The 19,769-nt window shown below is 46.6% G+C and overlaps 1 protein-coding gene across 1 annotated transcript in view; it reads left to right on the top strand.

The window, feature by feature from the left end:
* CEP170B (centrosomal protein 170B) overlaps nt 1–19,769 on the top strand; it is a 56,026-nt gene that overhangs the window by 14,646 nt on the left and 21,611 nt on the right. Inside the window, exons 4-9 of the mRNA XM_084288141.1 lie at nt 296–374; nt 2,906–2,964; nt 4,295–4,433; nt 12,179–12,280; nt 13,412–13,888; nt 17,010–17,773. Coding sequence (XP_084144267.1) covers nt 296–374; nt 2,906–2,964; nt 4,295–4,433; nt 12,179–12,280; nt 13,412–13,888; nt 17,010–17,773 — 1,620 coding nt within the window. The remainder of the gene's footprint in view (nt 1–295; nt 375–2,905; nt 2,965–4,294; nt 4,434–12,178; nt 12,281–13,411; nt 13,889–17,009; nt 17,774–19,769) is intronic.

The raw sequence follows: 19,769 nt of genomic DNA on the forward strand, positions 1-19,769 counted from the left end.
GGAGCAGGAATTGCTGCAGCTTTGCTGCAGCCCTCACCCTTTGTAAAGGGAGGGGGAGAGCTGAGAGTGGAATAGGGATGCTGGAGCTATCCTACGGGAGCTACTTTTGGTGGTTTACAGGGGGCCTGGCTGACAGGCCAGGCTGCTGTGAGCTGCTGCACTCTGTGCGTGTGGCACCGCTGGCAGGCGGGCCTGGGTGTGCTCTAGGAGCCCCATCCCAAAGAGATGCCTTGCCTCAATATACCCTCTGTCAAAACCCTCTGTTAAAACCCACTCCTGTGCTTCTTCCCTGTAGACGTTCGTCAATGACGTGAGGATTCCTGACCAGAAGTACATCACCCTAAAACTGAACGATGTCATTCGCTTCGGCTACGATATCCTTCCCATCTTCAGACACAGGCTTTGGGTTTTGTGCTGTTTGCTGCACGGAGGGTTAACAGTCCCAGTCGTGGCTAATGACTAAGGGTGTTTGTTTGGCCTCCTGGAGCCCTTGGGTGGCTCATCAGCTTTTGTTTCTCTGCCATGGACCTGATTCAGAACAGATTAATCAAGATACCTGCTGCCTTCATTGGACTTTGAATCAGGCCTTGCGCTGGCAGCAGTGACTGCAGAGGTGCCACATCACTCTGTCTAAGGAAGGGTTGTGGGTTTTTTTCTGCCTATTTGGGATCGCTGGGTGGCAGCTGTCGCTGGTAGCAGCCTGGGAGCAAACATGTTTCATATGCTTTTGTAAAAACTAACTTTTTCTTTTTTTTTAAATCGTCTGATGTAAGTATTTTTGTCATTCATTTTGCCCAACTACTTGCTTGCAGACAATTTGCAGGTCTTTGACACGCTTAGCTCTGGGGACTTGTGGTCAGACCCTTGACTCTATATTGATTGATGCTTGCTCCTGCAAATTGCTTCTGCCACAAAATGCAAGAGTAAAGCTTTCTTTAGCAACAGAAAATTTCGCTTCCATCTGGGGAGGCCAGGTTGCTGTTACCACTTGTTTTACAGAGGCACATCCCACTAGGGTCTGCTAAAATACTTTTACCTTCATCCCTTTCCTTCTCATTCTGATGCGGCCCTTTGGCTGGCTGCTGTAGATCGACAGAGGTAAGTAGAAGCTCCTACTGCTGCCTTTTCTTAACACCATCAAATCCTTTTTCAGAACAGCACTCTCAGTTGCTTCGAACTGCTAAACTTTCCCTGCTCAGGCTGAATTAAGAAGTCACAAATATTTTCTCCAGGTTTCTTGTTTTATTTGTGAGAAATTTTGGTTAAAACAACCCAGACATTTCTGAAAATGGAAGCAGGGAGAAAAGGTTGGCTGGCAAACTCTTGTGTGTCCTTGGCCCCAAGGCCACATGCTCGTGCCCTTCATCGTCCCCATGATATATATGATATTCATAAATAACAAATCCTTGCTTCATGGTGGTAGGTTTTTTTTTTTTTTTTTTTTTTTAAGGGAGTTAGTTGCTAAATCTTTTTAGACAACAACCATAAAGATGCATCTCAGAGGAGACAGATTATTTGCTTTTAAGGCATGATTTGGAAAGGGTGCAGCTCAAGAAGGTTCAGGCATAAATGGGAGAAAGTCCTGAGTCGCCCCTTGCTGAGTGCTGCCCAGTTCATAATCAGGTAGGGTCTTAGGGTCTTGTCATGGCAGGTGGCATCTCAGCATACACCTGGCGAGGCATGCTAAAGGCAGCCTCTGTTCTAGCTTTTCTTGACTTTGCAGCTTTGCAAATGTTCTTTTGATGTAAGTGGCCTTGTGTCTTCTGGTCTCTGGATGTGTGGGGAAACTCATCGTTTTGCTTTAATTCCAGTCGAGCAGAGGCGTAAGCCAGGGCCAAGAGCTTGGATAGGTTTTAGTGGCCATGATACAGGTTTAAACTTTTTATAGAAAGTAATTCTGAGCATTAAGCAGCTGAGTTAAGTGCTTAGTCCTGCAGCCCTTACATGGATATTCATGTGAAATGAATAATTGCATTTATGAATTGTAGAATTTATTGCCCTCAACAGGAAAACTTCTGAGAATGTAGGTTTTAGACGTGGCTCTTCACTTTGGCAGGATGGCTGTAGCAGTTAAAATCTCTTCCTCTCCTTTGGTGCCACCCTTTTTAGCAGTGCTTTGTGCCCGCCGCGTGGATGGCAGCATCTCCTGTGGCCTCTGAGTCAGCTGTGCTCGATTGCATAAGAGCGTTTGTCTCTTTTCCATTTACAGCTTCACTTACAGACTGTGTGGAGTTTCCCTGCTATGCCAGTATCTCTTAGTTTATTTTTAGTTTAACATTTTCCATCTTTCCTTTTTCCTCCCTTTTGCTCTGTGCTGTCCTGATTGGGTTGCTCATGATGGTATTGCCAGATGCTTCCTTTGTTTTTTTTTTTTTTCCCCACAGCATTGCTGGGGATTATTGCCTAGGCTCAAACATACCAAATGCCTCCCTTCCAAAGAGGTCACAGCAGCTCATGACCTGATTTACTTTTCATCCAGGAAACTGCAGTGGCTAAAGGCCCTGCCTCATCCTGACTGTGCAAGACTGCTCCATCCTGGCCAGGATGCTGCAGGCAGAGAGTGGTCAGGCAGGAGCTGAGAGGAGCAGGGTGTGAGTTGAGTCAGGGTTCTGGTTGCTCCCTCATCCCACACCAAGCTGCTGGTGCTCTCCAGAGCTTCTCCTGCCCCTCTCCTGTTGTGTGCCACTCTTCAATTGGCACAGGTCCCGCTATCAGATGTGGGTTACCCTCTGTTGAAAAACACATATGGCAAAGACTGGGGTGGTACTCAGCGAGGGTGGCTTTTAGTGCCCCGTGCATTTTCAGTGTCACTGTTTTTATGATCTTGTTTTCTTTTAGTAGTGACTAAGTGCTAGATTTCTTTCTGCATCTGATTCCTGTGCTGTTTCCTTAACAAGTTCTGTACATTCGAATATGTATGTCCTGGAGCAAATTCAACACAAAGTCCCGGAAGAAGCATTAAAGGTAAGGGGATGCAGGTGCAATTTTTTTTTTTCAGTGCACTAGTAGCGGTCAAGCAGCCTAAAGTGTTAAAATACTCTTGATGTCAGTGAAATGATCCACAATGTTATGCTGTCCTTGGATTGAAACTTAACAAAACTTTCCTTTGAGGAGAGAGACATTTCCCAGCTATCTCTGCTCAGATCTCTCTTATCCCTCCACTAACATGTAGATCAAGTTATTTATGATTTTATGACTGCCAACAAAAAAGGTTACTAAAGCCGTACTGTATTAAAGAACAGTCAGCACATTAACTTCTGGGTGAAGCAGAACACAATTTGTTCTCTTCCAGAAGCGGAGCATGGTTGCTTTTCTCCATGCCTAGTGACTTTAGGCCAGATCCATCACATTTCCGTTAGGTTGACGTTCACATTTATTCCTATCACCTCATCTTTGCCTTCAAGCTCCCCATTTTTCCTTACCAAGAGGTCCTCTTATGAGCCAGGTGTTTTTTTAAACAAAGAGTTCAGTACAGGGTATAAAATATTCAAACATCTTCTAATTTAAGGCAGAAGAACAACCCCCTCTAGGCAGGAACGCTGCCCTTGTTTGGCTGAGGGTTCAGGTTATCAGTGCCAAGCATCCATCACCTGTTGGCCAGCAGGTGCTGTCCCCTTAGCCCTGGTTCCAGTTCTAGGACTTGGATAGGATCAGAAGTATAACAGCCAGGACTGGGTAAATGAATCATTGAATTTACTCAGGGGTAACCCGAATGGGTACACCCTTTTAGTAATTTACTTGTAATAAAGCCACTTTTAATGAGTCCATTTATGAGGCCCCAAGTTAATAATGGAGTCTGTTCTAAGGCAGGCTCATCGCTCTCCTGGCTGATGAGAGGGTTTGGAGAGAAATAATTAAAATATATTTTAATTGCTTTTTCTGAAAGATTGAGATAATGCAGATGAAAGCCTAGAAAGAATTTATAATGTTACTTTACAACAAATGGGATTCCAGGATTTGAATCCTGAACAGAAAATGGCATCAGTTCTGATTGTTCTCAGTTTACTCCTTGAAGGGCTTGCTAATCAGCTATTTTGCAGGGCTGTGTCACAGTGACCTTCTCATGGGCTGTAATTGTCACTTACTGTCTTTCAAATGAGGTATTTGAAAGCCTCTCAAGTGGCATTTCTGCTGCTCTCTAGCCTCTACTTAGGTGTGTTTTCCTTCTGTCACAGAGCATAGCCACAGCGTTTGCCTTTGCACGATGCATTTGTGGGGTGGGTGGTTGGTTATCTGCCGTGGGCTGCCACGCACATCTCATGGGCACCCTGCAACTGTCCTTATGTCCCTGCAGCACGAGAAGTACACCAGCCAGCTCCAGATGAATTTCAAAGGCACGGCAATGAAGAGGGCGGAGCAGCCCATGGAGCACGGTGTCTACACCGAGTCCCAGCAAGCGAAGCTGGAGAAAGGAGAGAGGAAACCCATTACAGGTACTTGCTCAGAAACCAGTTGTTCGAGATCCAGCAGAGTCAAAGCGCTGCTTGATCCCTGCACTGGGTCGGAATGAAGTGTGCCATGGGTTATGCACAAGGAGCGGGTCATCTTTTTAAACCTCTGAGCATTTCAGATTCTCAGTTTTTGGAGATTCAGCCTCCCAGGAAAAAAAAAAAAAAAAAAAAAGAAATTGGCATGATGGTTCGTGCATGCCTTGTCACTGTGCAAATGCTAGAGAACCTGTGGGCTGAGCAGGTTTGGTAAGTTCTTTGGCACCTGTCTGGTCTATTTTTATTTTCCTAATCATGAGCTGGTGTTTGAACAGAGATGGTGACTCACCGTGGAAGATGCATGGCTGCTGCGGCGTGGTACTGGCAGCCAGGCAAAGCGGTACCAAGGGATTTGTTCCAAAAAGCCATGTATGGTCTTAAATTACTGTATTTCCTAACACCCCATGATGTGGGGCTGAAACTGACTGCTGAACTGGGAGGCGTTTGCTTCAGGTTCATTGTTACCTGGCTTCAGAACTTTTCCATTTGAAAAATTCCTTTTGTTGCCTGTTTCTCTACCCTCTGCTACCTTCCTCATGTTCATACCTGCCTGTTCCCCACTGTGGTGAGCCAGGACCTCCCCAGCAGTCTTATCTGAGCTTCCTACCTCCTGTACATACTACCGTGGCATGTATTCTCCCTGCTCTGTTCACATATCAGTTGGTGGCCTTCTCGAGCTTGATGATACACAAAAAGAGGAAGAAATATGATATTAAAACATCCTGATGGCTAAAGACTGCCAGTGGCAGTCTTGTTCTCCAGGATGGCAGAGCGATGGGAAGCTTTAGGTGTAGCAGAGGCAGCCCATCTGCACAGTGGGCCTGTTGGAGGCAGGAGAAAGGTGAGTGGAGGGAAGATGATGGGCAAGTAAGAGTGAGACTGCATCTTGGGAGAGGTGACTGAGGTGTAGACACAGCAGCTTTCTAGAAATGCGTGCAACTTTGGGTAAATCCATTAAGGTTTTCTGATACCTACTTGGAGTGGGTTGGCTGACCTTAATCTCCTCTGTATTGTCTTTGTGAAAATCCCTCTAAGCTGGCGTAGCACACTAAAACAAAGAAATGTTTCTCTGCCATATTTTTGCTTCTGTTCTTGTTGCCTCCACTTGTGCATGGAGGCGGTATGTGTGCCTGACTGCTGTTCTCTGGGCTGCAAAACCCTTCTTCCTGTGGATTTAGTGCTTTTGTGGGTCACCCCCCCGCCATGGATGGGGCATTTGGGTCTTTACCTCACAAGCGTGGAGTTAAAGGGATGAAGTTGGGGATTAGCTGTGATACCATGGAGGGTGAAAAGAGGTGAACTGCATTGGGGAGAGCTCTCAGCTGAGCTGCGAGGGGTGCTGGGCTCTTGGGAGGTGTTGCCAGTAACTGGTCTGCAAGGCCCAGGTGGAACCAGTTTGTGTTTCCCTGCCTGGCTGTGTGAATATTCTCATTTTTATTCTTTCCACCTTCCTGGCTTTAACCTACACAGCGTAGCGGTTGATATCTGGAAAATCTTCCGAGTCAGGAGACACTTGAGCAAGGTGCCCCTTCTCTCAGCAAGTGGTTCACAGACCTGCATTACGTCTCTGTCACTGTTCGTGGGCATAGACCACAGCTCGAAGGTTAAAAAAGTAAGAATAAAAGCTGTCAGTACCTGCTGGGGGCCAGTGGTGGAGCATGCTACATGCAGTGGGGCTGATGGACCCGTGTGAGAAGTCGGTGACGCGCTGCTAAGCCACAGGAAGATGGAGAAGTTCAGGATATTTTGTTGGAAGCATTTTCCTGGGTTGGACTGGAGCCTGTGGAAGGAGGCTGAGCATTAAATCAGCGCCTCGCTCTCCAGAGAGCATCTCCATCACGTGAGCAGAATGATCAGCGGGTTCCCTTTTGGTCTGTGATGTGACTAATTCACCTTGTCTGCAGCTGCACGCATGCACAGATTTTTTTTTTCCTCTGGTGCTTGGAGGAGTGGCAGCAATTTCAATGATCAGTGGAAAGAAGAATGTGGTGTTCTTGCAGGGAGGGGGCTTGCTTAGTGGCAGCAAAAAGAGGCTTTGGGGAAAAGAGCTGTTTTGCTAAGCCTGTAGGTATTTAGGAATTTGCATTGACTAATTAAAGCAAGGTCTGGGGCGACAAAAAGCCTTCAGAAGGATCGCTTCCGAGGGCTGGCTGGAAGAGAGGCAGAGGCAATGCAAGCTTTCAGGGAAGAGGTTTAACAAAACAATGCGAACAATTAGAGCTGCTTAGAAATGGGAGGAGGTGAGGGGTTGAGGATAAAGAGATCCAGCCGAGGGAATTGAAAACAGCTCAGCCCTTTATTATTCGTCGTGCTGTGGAAGGGGCAGCGTTTCGGTTTGTGCTGCCTGTAAGCAAAAAACCATCAGTCTTTGGGAAACGTGTTTCAAGGCAAGGAGATTGGTAAGACCTGTGGGTTACATTATTGGTATGAGGAAGAGAAGTGCCCACAGTTCAGCTAGTTAATGCTAAAAATAGCCATCAGCTCGCATGCTGAAAGCCTCAAGTCATGGGGAGGCCAGGTACAGCCTGAAGCGGAGCAGATTTTAATGCTGTCACGCTCCCCATCTGTTGCTACCTGAGTTGAGGTAGTGGATGAGATAAGCTACTTTGTGGTCTTCTCAACACATCATTAATCCTCAGGCTGATCTGAATTTATTATTATTATTTTTTAAAGCCCTCCCAGGCTGATGGCAGTAGATAATGCTGAAGCTGATGACTAACCTCTGAATAAGTGCTGCAGGCCTGAGTTTCCACGCGGGGAGGCTGCCCGCAGCTTCCAGCTGAAACGGGCATCCCCGACTGCAGGAGCAGGACTTGAGTCTCTCCCGGGATCACAGAAACAGGCTTTCTTGCTGGGTTGGTGCTGGTGTAATTGCAGAGTGCTGTGAGCAGCCGACTTGCAAGTCGTGTCTGTGTCCGGTGCTGAGGTCAGCAGGCAGCGTGGAGGGAGGCAGCGGGAGTTGTGCCGAGTTGTGGAGTGGTTTCCATGGTCCTTGGCTGCTTTCCCCATGAGATCATGGTAATAGCTACTTAGACACACAGCCCTGCTCTAGCCTTTAATTTAGGAGAGCAGAGGTGGTGTATCTGCTTTTCATCTGTGTTGGTTTGGTGGTACCTGCAGCATGTTAAAGGTTTCGCCGTGTAATTGGTACAAATAAATTCATGATTATCAACCTGATTTGAAAGCCTCCAGGATTTGTGTGTGCTCACAGCAGGCACAAAAGACCAGGGTTTAGGTTCACGTGCACACAAAATAAACACCGTGGTGAAGAGCCAAAGAGTTGCTTTGTGTTTATCCCTGCTAGGTTTTAATTCTGTATTTTGGAGAGGAAGAAAAAAGCAAAGACATCAGAAATCAGTTTAGAATGTTTTAAAAGCTAGATCACCCTTTTTTTTTTTTTTTTTTCTCCTCCCCCCTCTGCCATAGGCAGCCTGCTCTGCATCTCCTGAAGACGGACACTTAGGTTATTAATAATGAATCAAAAATGGGTTGACTTTGAGCAAGCAGGATTTCTCATGCTGTTGTTATGCCTTGCTGTAGACAGCTTCAAAGCTGCTTGTGCTTCTGTCAGCAAAGAAATGTGCTGCTGCTGTCCGTCTCTCTCTCGTGACTGTTTGAAGCTCTGCAGGGACTCAGGCACAGCTCAGCCCTCAGTCCTGTCCCAGCCAGGCAGCCTGGAGGAGAGCCACCTTCAAAGGAGATCAGACCCCTCTGTTGTGAGAGCTGCCTGCTCCTCGTGGAAGCTGCTCTGCCCACTTGCTGATAGAACAGCATTAACGTAGACTTCCCCCCTTTCCCTTTCATCACCTGTACTGTATTTTTGGTCCTGCTGTTGTTCTGTGTGATTCACTTCTCCCTAAATACACCCCTTGTACTGAAACGTCTCATTTTCTCTCGTGGTGCCTCTCCTTCGGATGATCAATAGCCGGGTATTCATTTAGCAGGCCATGTTCTTGTCAGACTCGTTAAACAAATGGACATCCCTTGTTTTGAGCTAAAGCAGCCTTCTTTTTTATTTTTTTTTTTTTGTGTGAGAGCCCCAAAGACTGAAATCCAGGAGCAGAACATGTGCGTGTCAGTGGTCTTCCCTGTACTACGCTGTCACCCATAGCTCAGTGTTTATCTGCCTGAACGCTTGTGCTGACCTCGATTCAGTTATCTAAAAAGGATGGTTTGCAGGCTGTCTGCCTGAATTGATGAGCCAAGAAATATGCCTAAATGAATTGGCACCATCTGGCCAGCCTGGCACGGAGTCCAGAGAGGTGGTAACGAGCTGCCATCAATGGGAGGAAGTCTCATGTCATTAAAATGACTGTTTGTTAGTTCTCCTAGTTGTTCCTTGCTTCGCTGCTGACTCGAACAAACCCCGAGCCTCTGATCCTCCAGGAGCTTCCAGCTGACACCGCAGTGAGCAGGCAGGTTGTGGCTTCAGAGCTGGATGCGTGGCTCAGCACACTGGCAGATGTGCTGCTCTGGATGCTGCTGGCCCAGGCTGAGGTTTGCTACCCAAAATACATCCCAGCTGGTGAGGAGCTGAGCCCCCTGGCAAAAAATGTGTGTGTGTAGCTGCTACCTGGCCTGCTGCTGTCACAGCCATCTGTTTGAGCTGCCTTCCTATCACCTCCTCCCCCTCTTCTATCCAGCGTTATGGCACTAGAGCTGCAGTGGCTGTCAGGGCGGTTGTGCTGGCGGGTTAGAAGGGGCTGCAGTTTCTGACATGAGCAGGGCAGCGAATTTATGTCACTGGTCTGGAGTTACAGAGATTTTATCCTGGCTCAGGATCTGGCCGCTGTCAGCGGGAGCTGAAAACGAGGGTGTTGGTGCCACTTGATAATGTTATTTAAAATGCAAATTAACACGAAGGCTCAGTGGAAACATTAATTGCTCTTAAAATATTGAAACTGGCCCCAAATAGCGAGATACTGACTCCTCGCCTTCCCATCTGTGCTTTTTGCAGTCTTCCAAATGAAGTCGTAGTTCCCTGTGGGGGCTGGGAGAGGGAAGGAATGAAAGCTAACCCGTGGAAGTGAGGTGATGGGCTGCACTGGGCACACGCTGGTACAGACTGCTGCAGGTGGGGCTGTAGGAGCTCCCTGCTATTTCGGATGGCCCTGGGGCGGGCAGGAAGGACCTTCTGCGATGGGGCTGCTCCTACCCTGGTGGCCCCGGGTCCCTGCACTCTGCTCAACGCAATGCAGTGCTCCTTGAGGAGCCCTGGGTTTTGGCGTTCTGCTAGCTTTTGTCAGAGGGGGAATTGAGGGAATTCCCAAGCACCTATTAGGGCTTTTTAGGTTAGCAGGGGAAATTTAGAAGGCAGAGGTACTGGCTCATTGCTCTTTATAAATTTTACTTTTTTAATTTTTTTCCTTTTTTGCTTTCATTGCAGTCCCAAAGCTCCTCATCAACAGAAGAGCCTGACCAAGGTTGACTTGATTTTGCCTTTTCCCCTGTAGCAGAAAAGCTCCTGTGTCCTGTAGGCAGGCAGGACACAGCTCAGGGCAGGAGCAGCTGCTGGGAAGGTTTGTCCTGCAGGATGGATGTGAGCTCCCTCAGCTTCTGCCCCTTGGGAAACAGACTTTTCTTGGAACAGCTAGCTGAAAGCATCTAGCCTAGGAGCCCTTTAGGATCCTGGAGAGGGGCTGGGATGTCCTGGAGAGATGGGCTGTAACGAAGCATCTCCTTCCAAGCCGTGAGCAGTAACAGCACCAGTGCTTGGGAAAGGTGCTGCCAGGGCAAGAGTGTGAGCCTGCCCTTGGGTTTCATCTGCAGCAGAACGCGTTTCATCTCCGTAGTACGTTCAGGATTTGGTCCTCTAGCACCTGAAAATAAATCAGTATTGAGTTGGTCAGAATTGGTCACAGTAATCTGAGACAAGTGTCCAAAACCTCAGGGTTGAGACCTTCACGGTGCTGGTGGCGATCTATTGCAGGGTGGATGTGACCAAACCCTGCCTTTGGGTTCCTCTCTTCTTTGACAGGTTTTTGAGCAGGTTATGATTTTTTTCCTTTGTCTTTGAGTAGCTCACCGATCTTCGGTTGTGACACACATTGCTTCACAATTCCAATTTATTCATGGTGAAAAATGCTTCCTCCTTTGAACGTTCAAAGGCTGCCTGCATAATGGCAGGACAATTTATCTTCCGCGCACTCTAGGCAGAAAGGAGAGTAATACTTTCAGCCTCTTTTGATCCTCGGTGTGAAGGGAAGCAGCGTGCTTCATTTTGAAGCACAAAAATGTCTTGAAAAGGGCTTGTGGACTGTGTCTGTAAAGCAAAATTTTTACCTAAGATAACAAATAAATGTATGTATTTATGGAACTATTCTACAACAAAACAAAAAACTGAAACAGTGGCCGTTAGATCTGTGTACCTTTACAAACAACAACATAAAATTTGGCTTCTTTTTTTTCTTCGACTCTTAAATCCCCTTCCTTCTCTCCATTTCCCTTATGCCAGCAACTGCTCTCTGTCCTGGCCCTGTTACAGCAGCGAATGCAGAATTGCAGGGCTGTTTGAGGGCTGCTTTGCAGAGGGCAGCGTGTGGCTATAAAACCCCAAGCTGAGCAGCAGCTGGCGGTAGAAGCCCAGCTGTGGCTGGAGCTGGATTTTGAGACGTGTCTGGCGAGGTGTGTGCCGACGGCTGGGCCGGGTAGAGGAGAAGCAGCTCCTGAAACCGGGCTGTTAACCTCAGCCCCTGACCTGGGCTTGCGTCTCTGTCACCTCCAGATGAAAGAACAAAAGCTACTTTATTTGCCTCTCATCAACTATTATGAAAACATAAGCTAATGACTGTTAACACAGGTAAATTGAGCTTTTTTTTTTTTTTTTTTTTTTTTTTTTAACTTGAAACACAAACAGCAGCAGCCCAAGGCGCTGCCAAAATGCCATCTTGTTCTGTGGGAGAAAAAATAAGAAGAGGTGAATCAGTTCCTTTGGGTACCTGTTGCAATGGAGCCCTGATCTTTCAGTGAGCGCTCTGGGAGTAGAGAAAATTATTGAAGTCTGGCTCTTCTAGAGGGTTTCTCCATGTAAAAAAAACCCTCCTGCAGTGACTGTGGGATCCCCTTGCTTTACGCTTTTGAGAACAAGAGTTTTTACTTCTACTTCATGTATCTATAATGAGACAGTTTTACCATTTTCCCTAAATTTGTAACTCTTCAAGAATTTCCTGCTGTAGGATGTGTGTCATTTAGAGTGGGAGTAGTGAATAGTTGGAAAAGATTCCTGGCCTCCTGACATCCAAGCTTGTGGTGGGGCAAGAAAGGGCAGAGCTAAAGATTTCCCAGTTAAGATGAGAATAAAGCTCTGATTTATTTATTATTTTTTTTCACCTGAATTGCAGGTGAGTTGCTAGTAATTTTGTGGTTGGCATTTTGTAGCCTTGTCCTGGAAAATCTTCCACTTCCTGTAAATGATGATGAGTCTGGAGGGTGTGAAAAGCCAGTATTTGGGAAACACAGCTATGAAAGACAGGGAAGGGAAGGGAAGTCAGCATCTTGTAGCTGGGTGTAAGCAGGGGAAGGAAAAAAACCTGAACTATTCTGTATAATTTGCTATGTTTATGACTGCAATGTAACAGGTACAGAATCTCATCTGACCCTGCTATTTTTCCCCTTTTGGCATGCGGTTGACTTCTGTGAACCTTATGAATTGATATTTTCTGTGTCAAAGTAGTTGTTTATCTTCTTCCTAGAGACCAATACTTACCGCACCCCTCTTTATGGGCAGCCTTCCTGGTGGGGGGAAGATGATGCAAATAACAAGGAGGACAGAAGGCAGGAGGAACATTATTCAGGTAAGGGAGGTGAATTTGTGGGACAGAGAAGGGGGGGAGAGAGACAATTCCTGCGTGTTTTTTATCTTTCTTGTGTGAAGTCATCCTGCTTCAAGGCTTTAATTACCACTTTTTTGTGCTTGTTGTATTTGCACATTGCTCTGTGTAGACTGCTGCCAATGAAACCAGAGTAAGGGAAAATTAAAATGTTTCCACTAGAACAAGTGAAGGTTAAAACCAGCAGTTGTGGAGTAATTCAGTATGTATGAGAAAGGCCTCGTGAAGCTTGTTTGAGACCCACATTACGAAGCAATGCTCTATATGTGGTCATATGCAGCCCACCTGAATAAACTATTCAGAGTGAGTCCATCTGCTGGGAATTTCCTAAGAGGCACTTGACTGGGTTGGAGTGATGCAGAAGCTCTCAGTTTTACATCTCATCATGACTGGAAGCCGTTTAGCCTCACCACTCCTGTTGTTGTGAATCCATATGCTTGGAAGATGCCTATTTTTATATTTATATTTGTGCAGTAATGCTATCAAACATGCTTTCCTGCACAAAGATGAGATTTACTTCAATGTACATCTGTTTTCTGACAGAGAGGGGTTGTGATTAGCAGCCCTCCCAAGAGGCTGAAATAAGGTAAGTGACCCTCTAGCCGAGAGGTTTGGGCACTACTGAAAAATGTGTTTGTAGCCCTGTTGACATTACTGAATTCAGCACTGATCCAGCAAACACGTGCCTGTGATTAGTTTTGCACTCTCAAGCTTTTCCTTTGAACTGGAGAAAGTGGAGCAGGTGTGCGTGTAAGTGAATTCAGCAGAGTGAAACTGGATAGCTTCCTGCCACATCAGCCCAGCATACAGAAACCTCAAAATGCCACCAGCCGCATAGGTTCTGCCAAAATATACAATGTGTGCACATGTGCTCAGCTCTTTAGGGAACAGTGAAAGAAGGAGCAAAGTGCATATGACAAATAGTAATCAGACTGCAACAGTGCTTGCACATGCATTTCAGTGATGAGGCCAGAGTACAAAGCTGTCTAAAACAGAACTTGTACTTTTTCTTTAATTCATTTTAGATATTTCAGCTAATATTTGTGAATTTAAGGCTTTCTTTTTTTCTTTCTTTTTTTTCTTTTCCTTTTGTAGATAGATCAAAAGAGATAGCCCAACACGAAGAAGAACTGAATGGCAATATTTCTGCTTATAGAGATTCCCAAGAACAGTCGGTGTTTGCTTTCCGGAGAGAGCCGAGTTACTTTGAGATCCCAACGAAAGAATTTCAGCAGCCATCAAAATCTCCAGAAACCCAGGTCCATGAGATCCCGACAAAGGATATCGATGCCATAGTAGCTCCGGTTGTACAGAGCCATGCCTCTTTCACTATTGAATTTGACGACGGTACCCCTGGTAAAATAAAGATAAAAGATCACGTAACTAAATTTTCGCTCCGACAGAGAAGACCTTACAGCAAGGAGCCAGCTCACACAGAAGTGATGTCAGCGGAGAGCAAAGTGGCTGACTGGCTCGTGCAGAATGACCCCAGCCTGATGAGGCGGCAGTCTCCAGGAGATGATGTGTACAGTACCAAGAGTGACCTGCCGGTTCATGTGAGGACGCTTAAAGGTGAGTGAATGTCTTGTCCTGTGGGCAGTGTTTGTTGTTGGCTGTGCAAATGCACCACACTAAAGGGGAAAAATCCTTCTCCTGTCAGGGAGAACTGCACTTAACTTATCTCTGCTCCAAATTTGCAAGATGAAGAGTATTTCTTTAATTACTGTTAATGGTTTTGAACCCAGCGAGTAGGCTCTTCGCCCAGCCCTGCAGTCATATGTGGTGCTGGCCTGGGGGCTCTGATCTGGTTCCTCCACATCTATATCCCTATCTTGGCATTAGCAGTGAGTGATTGAAAAAAGGGTTTTGATTTTTAAATGTTCAGTCATTTCCATGTGTCCAGGCAGGCTGGTAAACACGGGTATTACAGTGGGTTTTCTTCTCCTGGCTTCTCCTAGCTGAAGAAGTGAGTTTTCTATTTAGCTGCAGTCCAGAAGATGTTAAGAGTGATCTTCATGGGTACAATGATCAGAGGTCACGGCACGGTGATTGGTGATAGAGTTGAGATACGCATGATCAACAGTGGAAGAAATAGTTGTATCTTTGGAAGAAGGTTTCTTCTCTTAAACTAAAGCATCTCAGAATTCCTGGTCTGTTAAAAAAAATTCCAGGTTTTGTGGACCTAGTTCCTGTTAACTGTGGCACTACGAGGAATCCTTTGGAGATTTTCAAATGCAGTTTGTAACCTAATTCTTAGTGCAGCTGGTGGGAGTCACCTAATTCTCACAACTTTAAATATATTTTTGCATGATCTGAGTTTGCTTGGATGCTTCTCTTGGGCTGTGCACAAAATAGTGAGGAGAAGACCACAGATTACTTGCTGCCTTTGTATTCAGAGGCTTTGCAGGTGCTGGAAGAGCTGCTATTGCAAACTGCAAATGAAGTTATATTGGAGGTTACTAGACCGATCTGTACTTAAGATCCTTCTTAAGAGAGCAATACCTTGTTTTCCTTCAAAGGAATATTTGCTCAGTCCATGTTGGAAAAATCCTTTTACTGTGAAGAGTTTTATGTATTATGCCTCCAGCTTGCTGTTTTGTGTGTGTGTTTTTGAGAAACCCCTATGGTGAAGAAAGTTTCACATAACTAGACATGGGGTTTGGCCTGACATGGAAATTAAACTCTTTTGCTGTCATTGTTTCTAGTTCTTCCCAATATGAGAACGTTGAGGTGGCCTGCAGGGGTACTTCAGGTCCTCTTTTCAGTCTACTGTGGCGATGTGGTAGAAGTTGGTGGTGTTGGGTTTTGTGTGTAGTGGGTTCTTTTTTTTTTTTTTTTTTTTTTTTTTTTTTTTTTTTTTTTAAGTGAGATTATGGGTTTTGTTGACTTGTTGTCAGAGATTCAGACGTGTTTCAGTAGTTCTGCTCTTTCTTCCTGGGGAAAACCAGTGTGTTAGGCAGCAGCTGCTCATCCTAGAGGTTTCCTGAGCAATGCACAGAGGGTACTGCACTCACCTCTCTGCAGTCCATGAGGCATGGAAAGAAGCTGAAGTAACTTCATGCATAATTTGCATATCAAAAAATCAACTGTTTGGCCATTTGATTAAAAAATACAGTGTTGGTGGCCTGAGGAGTTCAGCCACCTCTGCCTTGGCAGAGGATGGCATGTCATTTATCTGTGGTGGCTGTGTAACGTGTTCTTCTTGCGGGGCTGATTTTGAAGATGCCTTGGAGGGAGGCTACAGCTGGCTGCGTACCAGGTTCGGGTCTTAGGATCACAGACACCACCGGGGTTCTCATTAGCAACATCTGTTCCCTTTCAGGAACACCTTGGTGAATGTAAAGCCTGGTATTGAGACCAGAGAGTTCAGGTCTTAGCTGCTCCAGGGGATGTGCATGGTGTTGTGCTGAGGCATCCATAGGCACAGTGTTTTTCCTTGCATCCTCAGTTTGCATTCAGTAGAGTTCCTCGCCAAGACCCTTTAATTGAAGAACTTTTCCCTTTCAAGGACGCAGCTTATCAGCCCTCGGGGCGCAATGCAAAGTCTGCTGGCTTTCTTCAGCAAGGTGTTAGGAGACTCCTCGGAGGACTGACTCCTGGGTTGGATGGTTCTTGTATTAAATTCTAATCTTTCACAGTTAACCCGAGGTAATAAATGGTCTTCACCCCTGTGCCTGGAGAACTTGCAAAGTAGGTTTGAGCAGTTTTCCCTTCAAACACGTGGTATTTTAGCCAGTATATCTTGCTGCATATTACAGTCTAGAGCGCAGAGACCTCTTTCCCCGTTCTCCCGATGACAGGTTCCCGGTCGTTGACTGAATCAAGTTGTGTGCCTTCACACCCGTTTCCTTCTCCAAAAAAAGGTTTGTTTGTTTTTTTTGTTTGTTTTACTTTAACTTAATCTCTGAGAGTCCTGAACTAAGGTGCTGAGGGGCAGAGAGCATCACTGATACAAAGGGAAGGCTGTAAAGTTGGTTGTCAGTAAAAAATAAGCGTAAGCTTACTCTAAGCTTTGTGAACTCTACGTAATGATTTAACATTTGGTAGGCTGGTGTGGCTTCTGGGCTGTCACGGTGTGATTCTGAAATCTTCAGGAAAGTGAAGAACCCTGCAAGTTCACTTTGCCAGTTAGATGCTGTTTCATTCCCTGTTGTAGAGAGGGGTAACGTGGGTGCTTGGAGGTGCATGCGCTGGTAACACACTGCTTGTGGCTTCTTCATCACGGGGATTTCCCTCCTTGGGACGTGGTGCACAGGGTTCGTTTGTAGATTCTGCGGAGAGATTTCTCCTGTGTAACAGAACAAAATAAGGTGATCTCATACTACGGTAACTGGGCAGAATGGTAAAATAATGGCATTGCATGTATTTAAATGGCAAGAAGGAAATAAACAACACCTCACGTATCAAAACCAATCTGTGTTACAAAATCAAAACTCCTTGGGGTTGAAATGATTTCTTGGATTATTTTTAATAATTTGATAGCCAGCCAGCTGTGTAAAGTGGGATTTGGAGACAGCCTCCTTCTTTTTTCCCCCTGAAGGGATACAATCCCAGTAGCACAGTAGGTGTCTTTGGAGTTGTTTATTTCCTGTAGGATCTGTTTCTTTTAACTGAAAAGATATATCTCGGTTGGTGGGCAATGGCAGGGCCACAGAACCTGAGAATGTAAGTCAAATGCACGACTTGTTTCCAGGCAATAGGCACGAGGACGGGACGCAGAGCGACTCGGAAGACCCCGTGGCACCCAAGGCGGAGAAGGAGCCGACGACGGGCAGCGAGCGGGCGGTGGAGCAAACCAAGCTGCAGCGCCAGATGAGGCGTGACCCCCACGAGATGCTGCACAACAAGCAGGCGTTCGTCATCGAGTTCTTTGAGGACACGCCGCGGAAGAAGCGGTCGCAGTCCTTCACGCACAGCGCTCACTCCTCCCAGAGCGACACCGATCCGGGGCTGAAGACCAAGGTCGAGAAGCGCAAGAACGCGCTGCCGGCCGAGAAGCAGGGCAATGCGGTGCCTCCGTCCCACGCCGGGACACAGGCAGGGAAACCCAGTAACAGCTCCTCGGGGACCCAAAGAGCTAGCTCCTTCAAGAGAGAGAAGACGGAGGATCGGATCAGCTCGTCGTCGTCCTCCACTTCCAGAGCATCAGGCAAAACCTACGGGAGCGTTGGGAGGAAGTCTAAAATGGCTCAGGATTTTATGGCTGAGTACCTGCGGGAGACTGCTCAGTCGGGGAAAGCAGGGGCTGAGAAACCAGCACCTCAGCCCATGCCGGCAGCTCCGCGTGTGGTTATATCATCAGAGCCGGAGTCTGCCTCCACTCCACCTCCGGAGGTAAAGTCAGCCCAGGGCAGGAGGAATGACGAGGAAGATAGCGTGAGTGAGACGGGCACATACACCATCGAGACGGAGTCGCAGGATAAAGAGGTCGAGGAAGCACGAAAAATGATAGATCAGGTAAATGCTGCTTGCTTTTCTGGGCTTGGCCAGCGAGCTGGGGGCTGAAGGCTTTGTTCTGCAGCTGATGACAAAGGGTCTAACTCTAACTTCATTAGCTGCTGCCATCTTAAATCAGGTGCAGAGGGGGGTTGTGGTTAGTGTGGGAAGTCGTCCTGGCTGAGCTGTGTTAAGGATAGGTGTCAGCAAACTGTGAGGCTGGTCTTAAGAATAGTAACAACAAAAAATAGCCCAAACAATAAAAATGACAAAAAACAAAATGTGAGAAAGTAAGGTAAGCCCTCAGCAAAAAACTTTCAAAAATGAGACTCAGATGCTCAGGTGCAAGTGGGCTCACCGTGAGTTTAGAGGGAAGGGCAGCAGCAGCAGAACAAAGATCAGGCTGGTCCTGCTGAGCACCACGGCTGGGAGCAGCTCTGCTCTCCAGGACTGTGGCTGTTCACAAGCCTCTGCCTGGGCCGTGCCTCACCTCCTGCCCTCCTCCCCTATTTGTAGAATAGGGGAGCTGCATCCCATTGCTGACGCTGCGTCCTGTGGCAGGGTGAGGGAAACACAACCATGGGCTGGTGTCCTTCATCGTTCACAAGCCCTGGTGGTAGGTGGTGTGCAGTTTTGCTTGGCTAGAAGGCAGTGCTGGCTGGCAGGGCAAGCGGCAGCTGGTTGAGATAGTGAAGGGTGTGGTCTAGGGCAGAGGCAATCCTAGATGGATCTGTGCTTGTTTGGATTTTGCAAAGTGAATGATAGCCTTACAAAAAAAAAAAATAAAAATGAGGGTGAGGCTTAAAAATACCCCACCCAGCCAGGCAACCCCAGGGCAAACCAAAGTTTGGCTGATCTTCAGGTTTAACTTTCATCTGCGGTCTATTAGGAAAACAAAACTGGCAAGTTGCTGTGAACATTTAGTGAACCGTGGGCAGGAGGATGGTGAGATTTAAAGGAGGCCTTAATTGAACCTGGCTTTAGAGCTTTATGTACAGTGCTCTGTGGGCCTCCATCTAGCTTCCCTCGTTTGTTTGGTTATTACGCTTCTTCCTTGCATCTTGTTTGAAATGCGATCGGAAGCTTTCAGGGCAGGGTGTTTCAGCCACAGCAAGGCCCTAGTCCTAATATTAGATGCTTTATTGCTCTGGTGGGGAAATACGAGCAAAAATACCACAAAAGAAAAACAGTTTCTGGGGAGTAGTCTTGGCAGGCATGTGCCCAGGTCAGGCAGGCTGCTCAAATTCTGCTCCTGGCTGTGCTGTAGACTTGGTGCAGCATAGACCTGCCACTTGGGAAATAACCCACCAGAACTCTGCATTTCTGTCCAGGAAGGAAGATGATTTGAATTTTGGATTTGCTGAGGTTCTGGGGTGTTTTCTTTTTGTTCCTCTGCCACTATACACACACTATTTTTTAAGGGAAGTGAGAGCGGAGAACTTCAGGCTGTCAGTGTGCAAACTGAGGTACCCTCCATGGTCTCCTTTTCTCCTCAGCTACGTGCAGTCAGGCGAGGGAAACAAGCCTTTCTGAGGCATGGATCCTGCTTACTCCCCTAGGAAAGCTTGCTCATCTCCAGAGGGAAGCTGGCCAGCTAGCTTAAACACTTGTCTCAGAGATTCATCCATTCCCAGGTCCTTCCATAGCTGTGCAAGGCTGCTTTGCTCAGCCCAGTCACTGCTGCAGTCTATGAAAGACCCTGGAGATGGAGCTTTCCCAGTTGTGTTTTTTTTTTTTTCCTGCTTCATGAATTAGCTGGTGAATAGATTTCCTGACACTCATCCTAAATTTCTCAGGGCTGAAAAGGGGCTCAGTCAGTGAAAGTTACTACTGTTAAAGGCAATGCATCGAAATAATGCGGATGAGAGAAAAGGTGGGTGTGAGTGGGATTCTGTGAATGAGTGTATTTTAAACGAGTAGAGAAGAAATGATTTAGTTAATTTGTATGGAATGATTGGCAAGTGTTTCTGGCCCTTTGGGATCGTAGTTTGTGTGTAAATAATGCTTTGTAGATTTG

This window comes from Netta rufina (assembly GCF_964035555.1).
Source record: "Netta rufina genome assembly, chromosome: 5".
Lineage (NCBI taxonomy): Eukaryota > Metazoa > Chordata > Aves > Anseriformes > Anatidae > Netta > Netta rufina.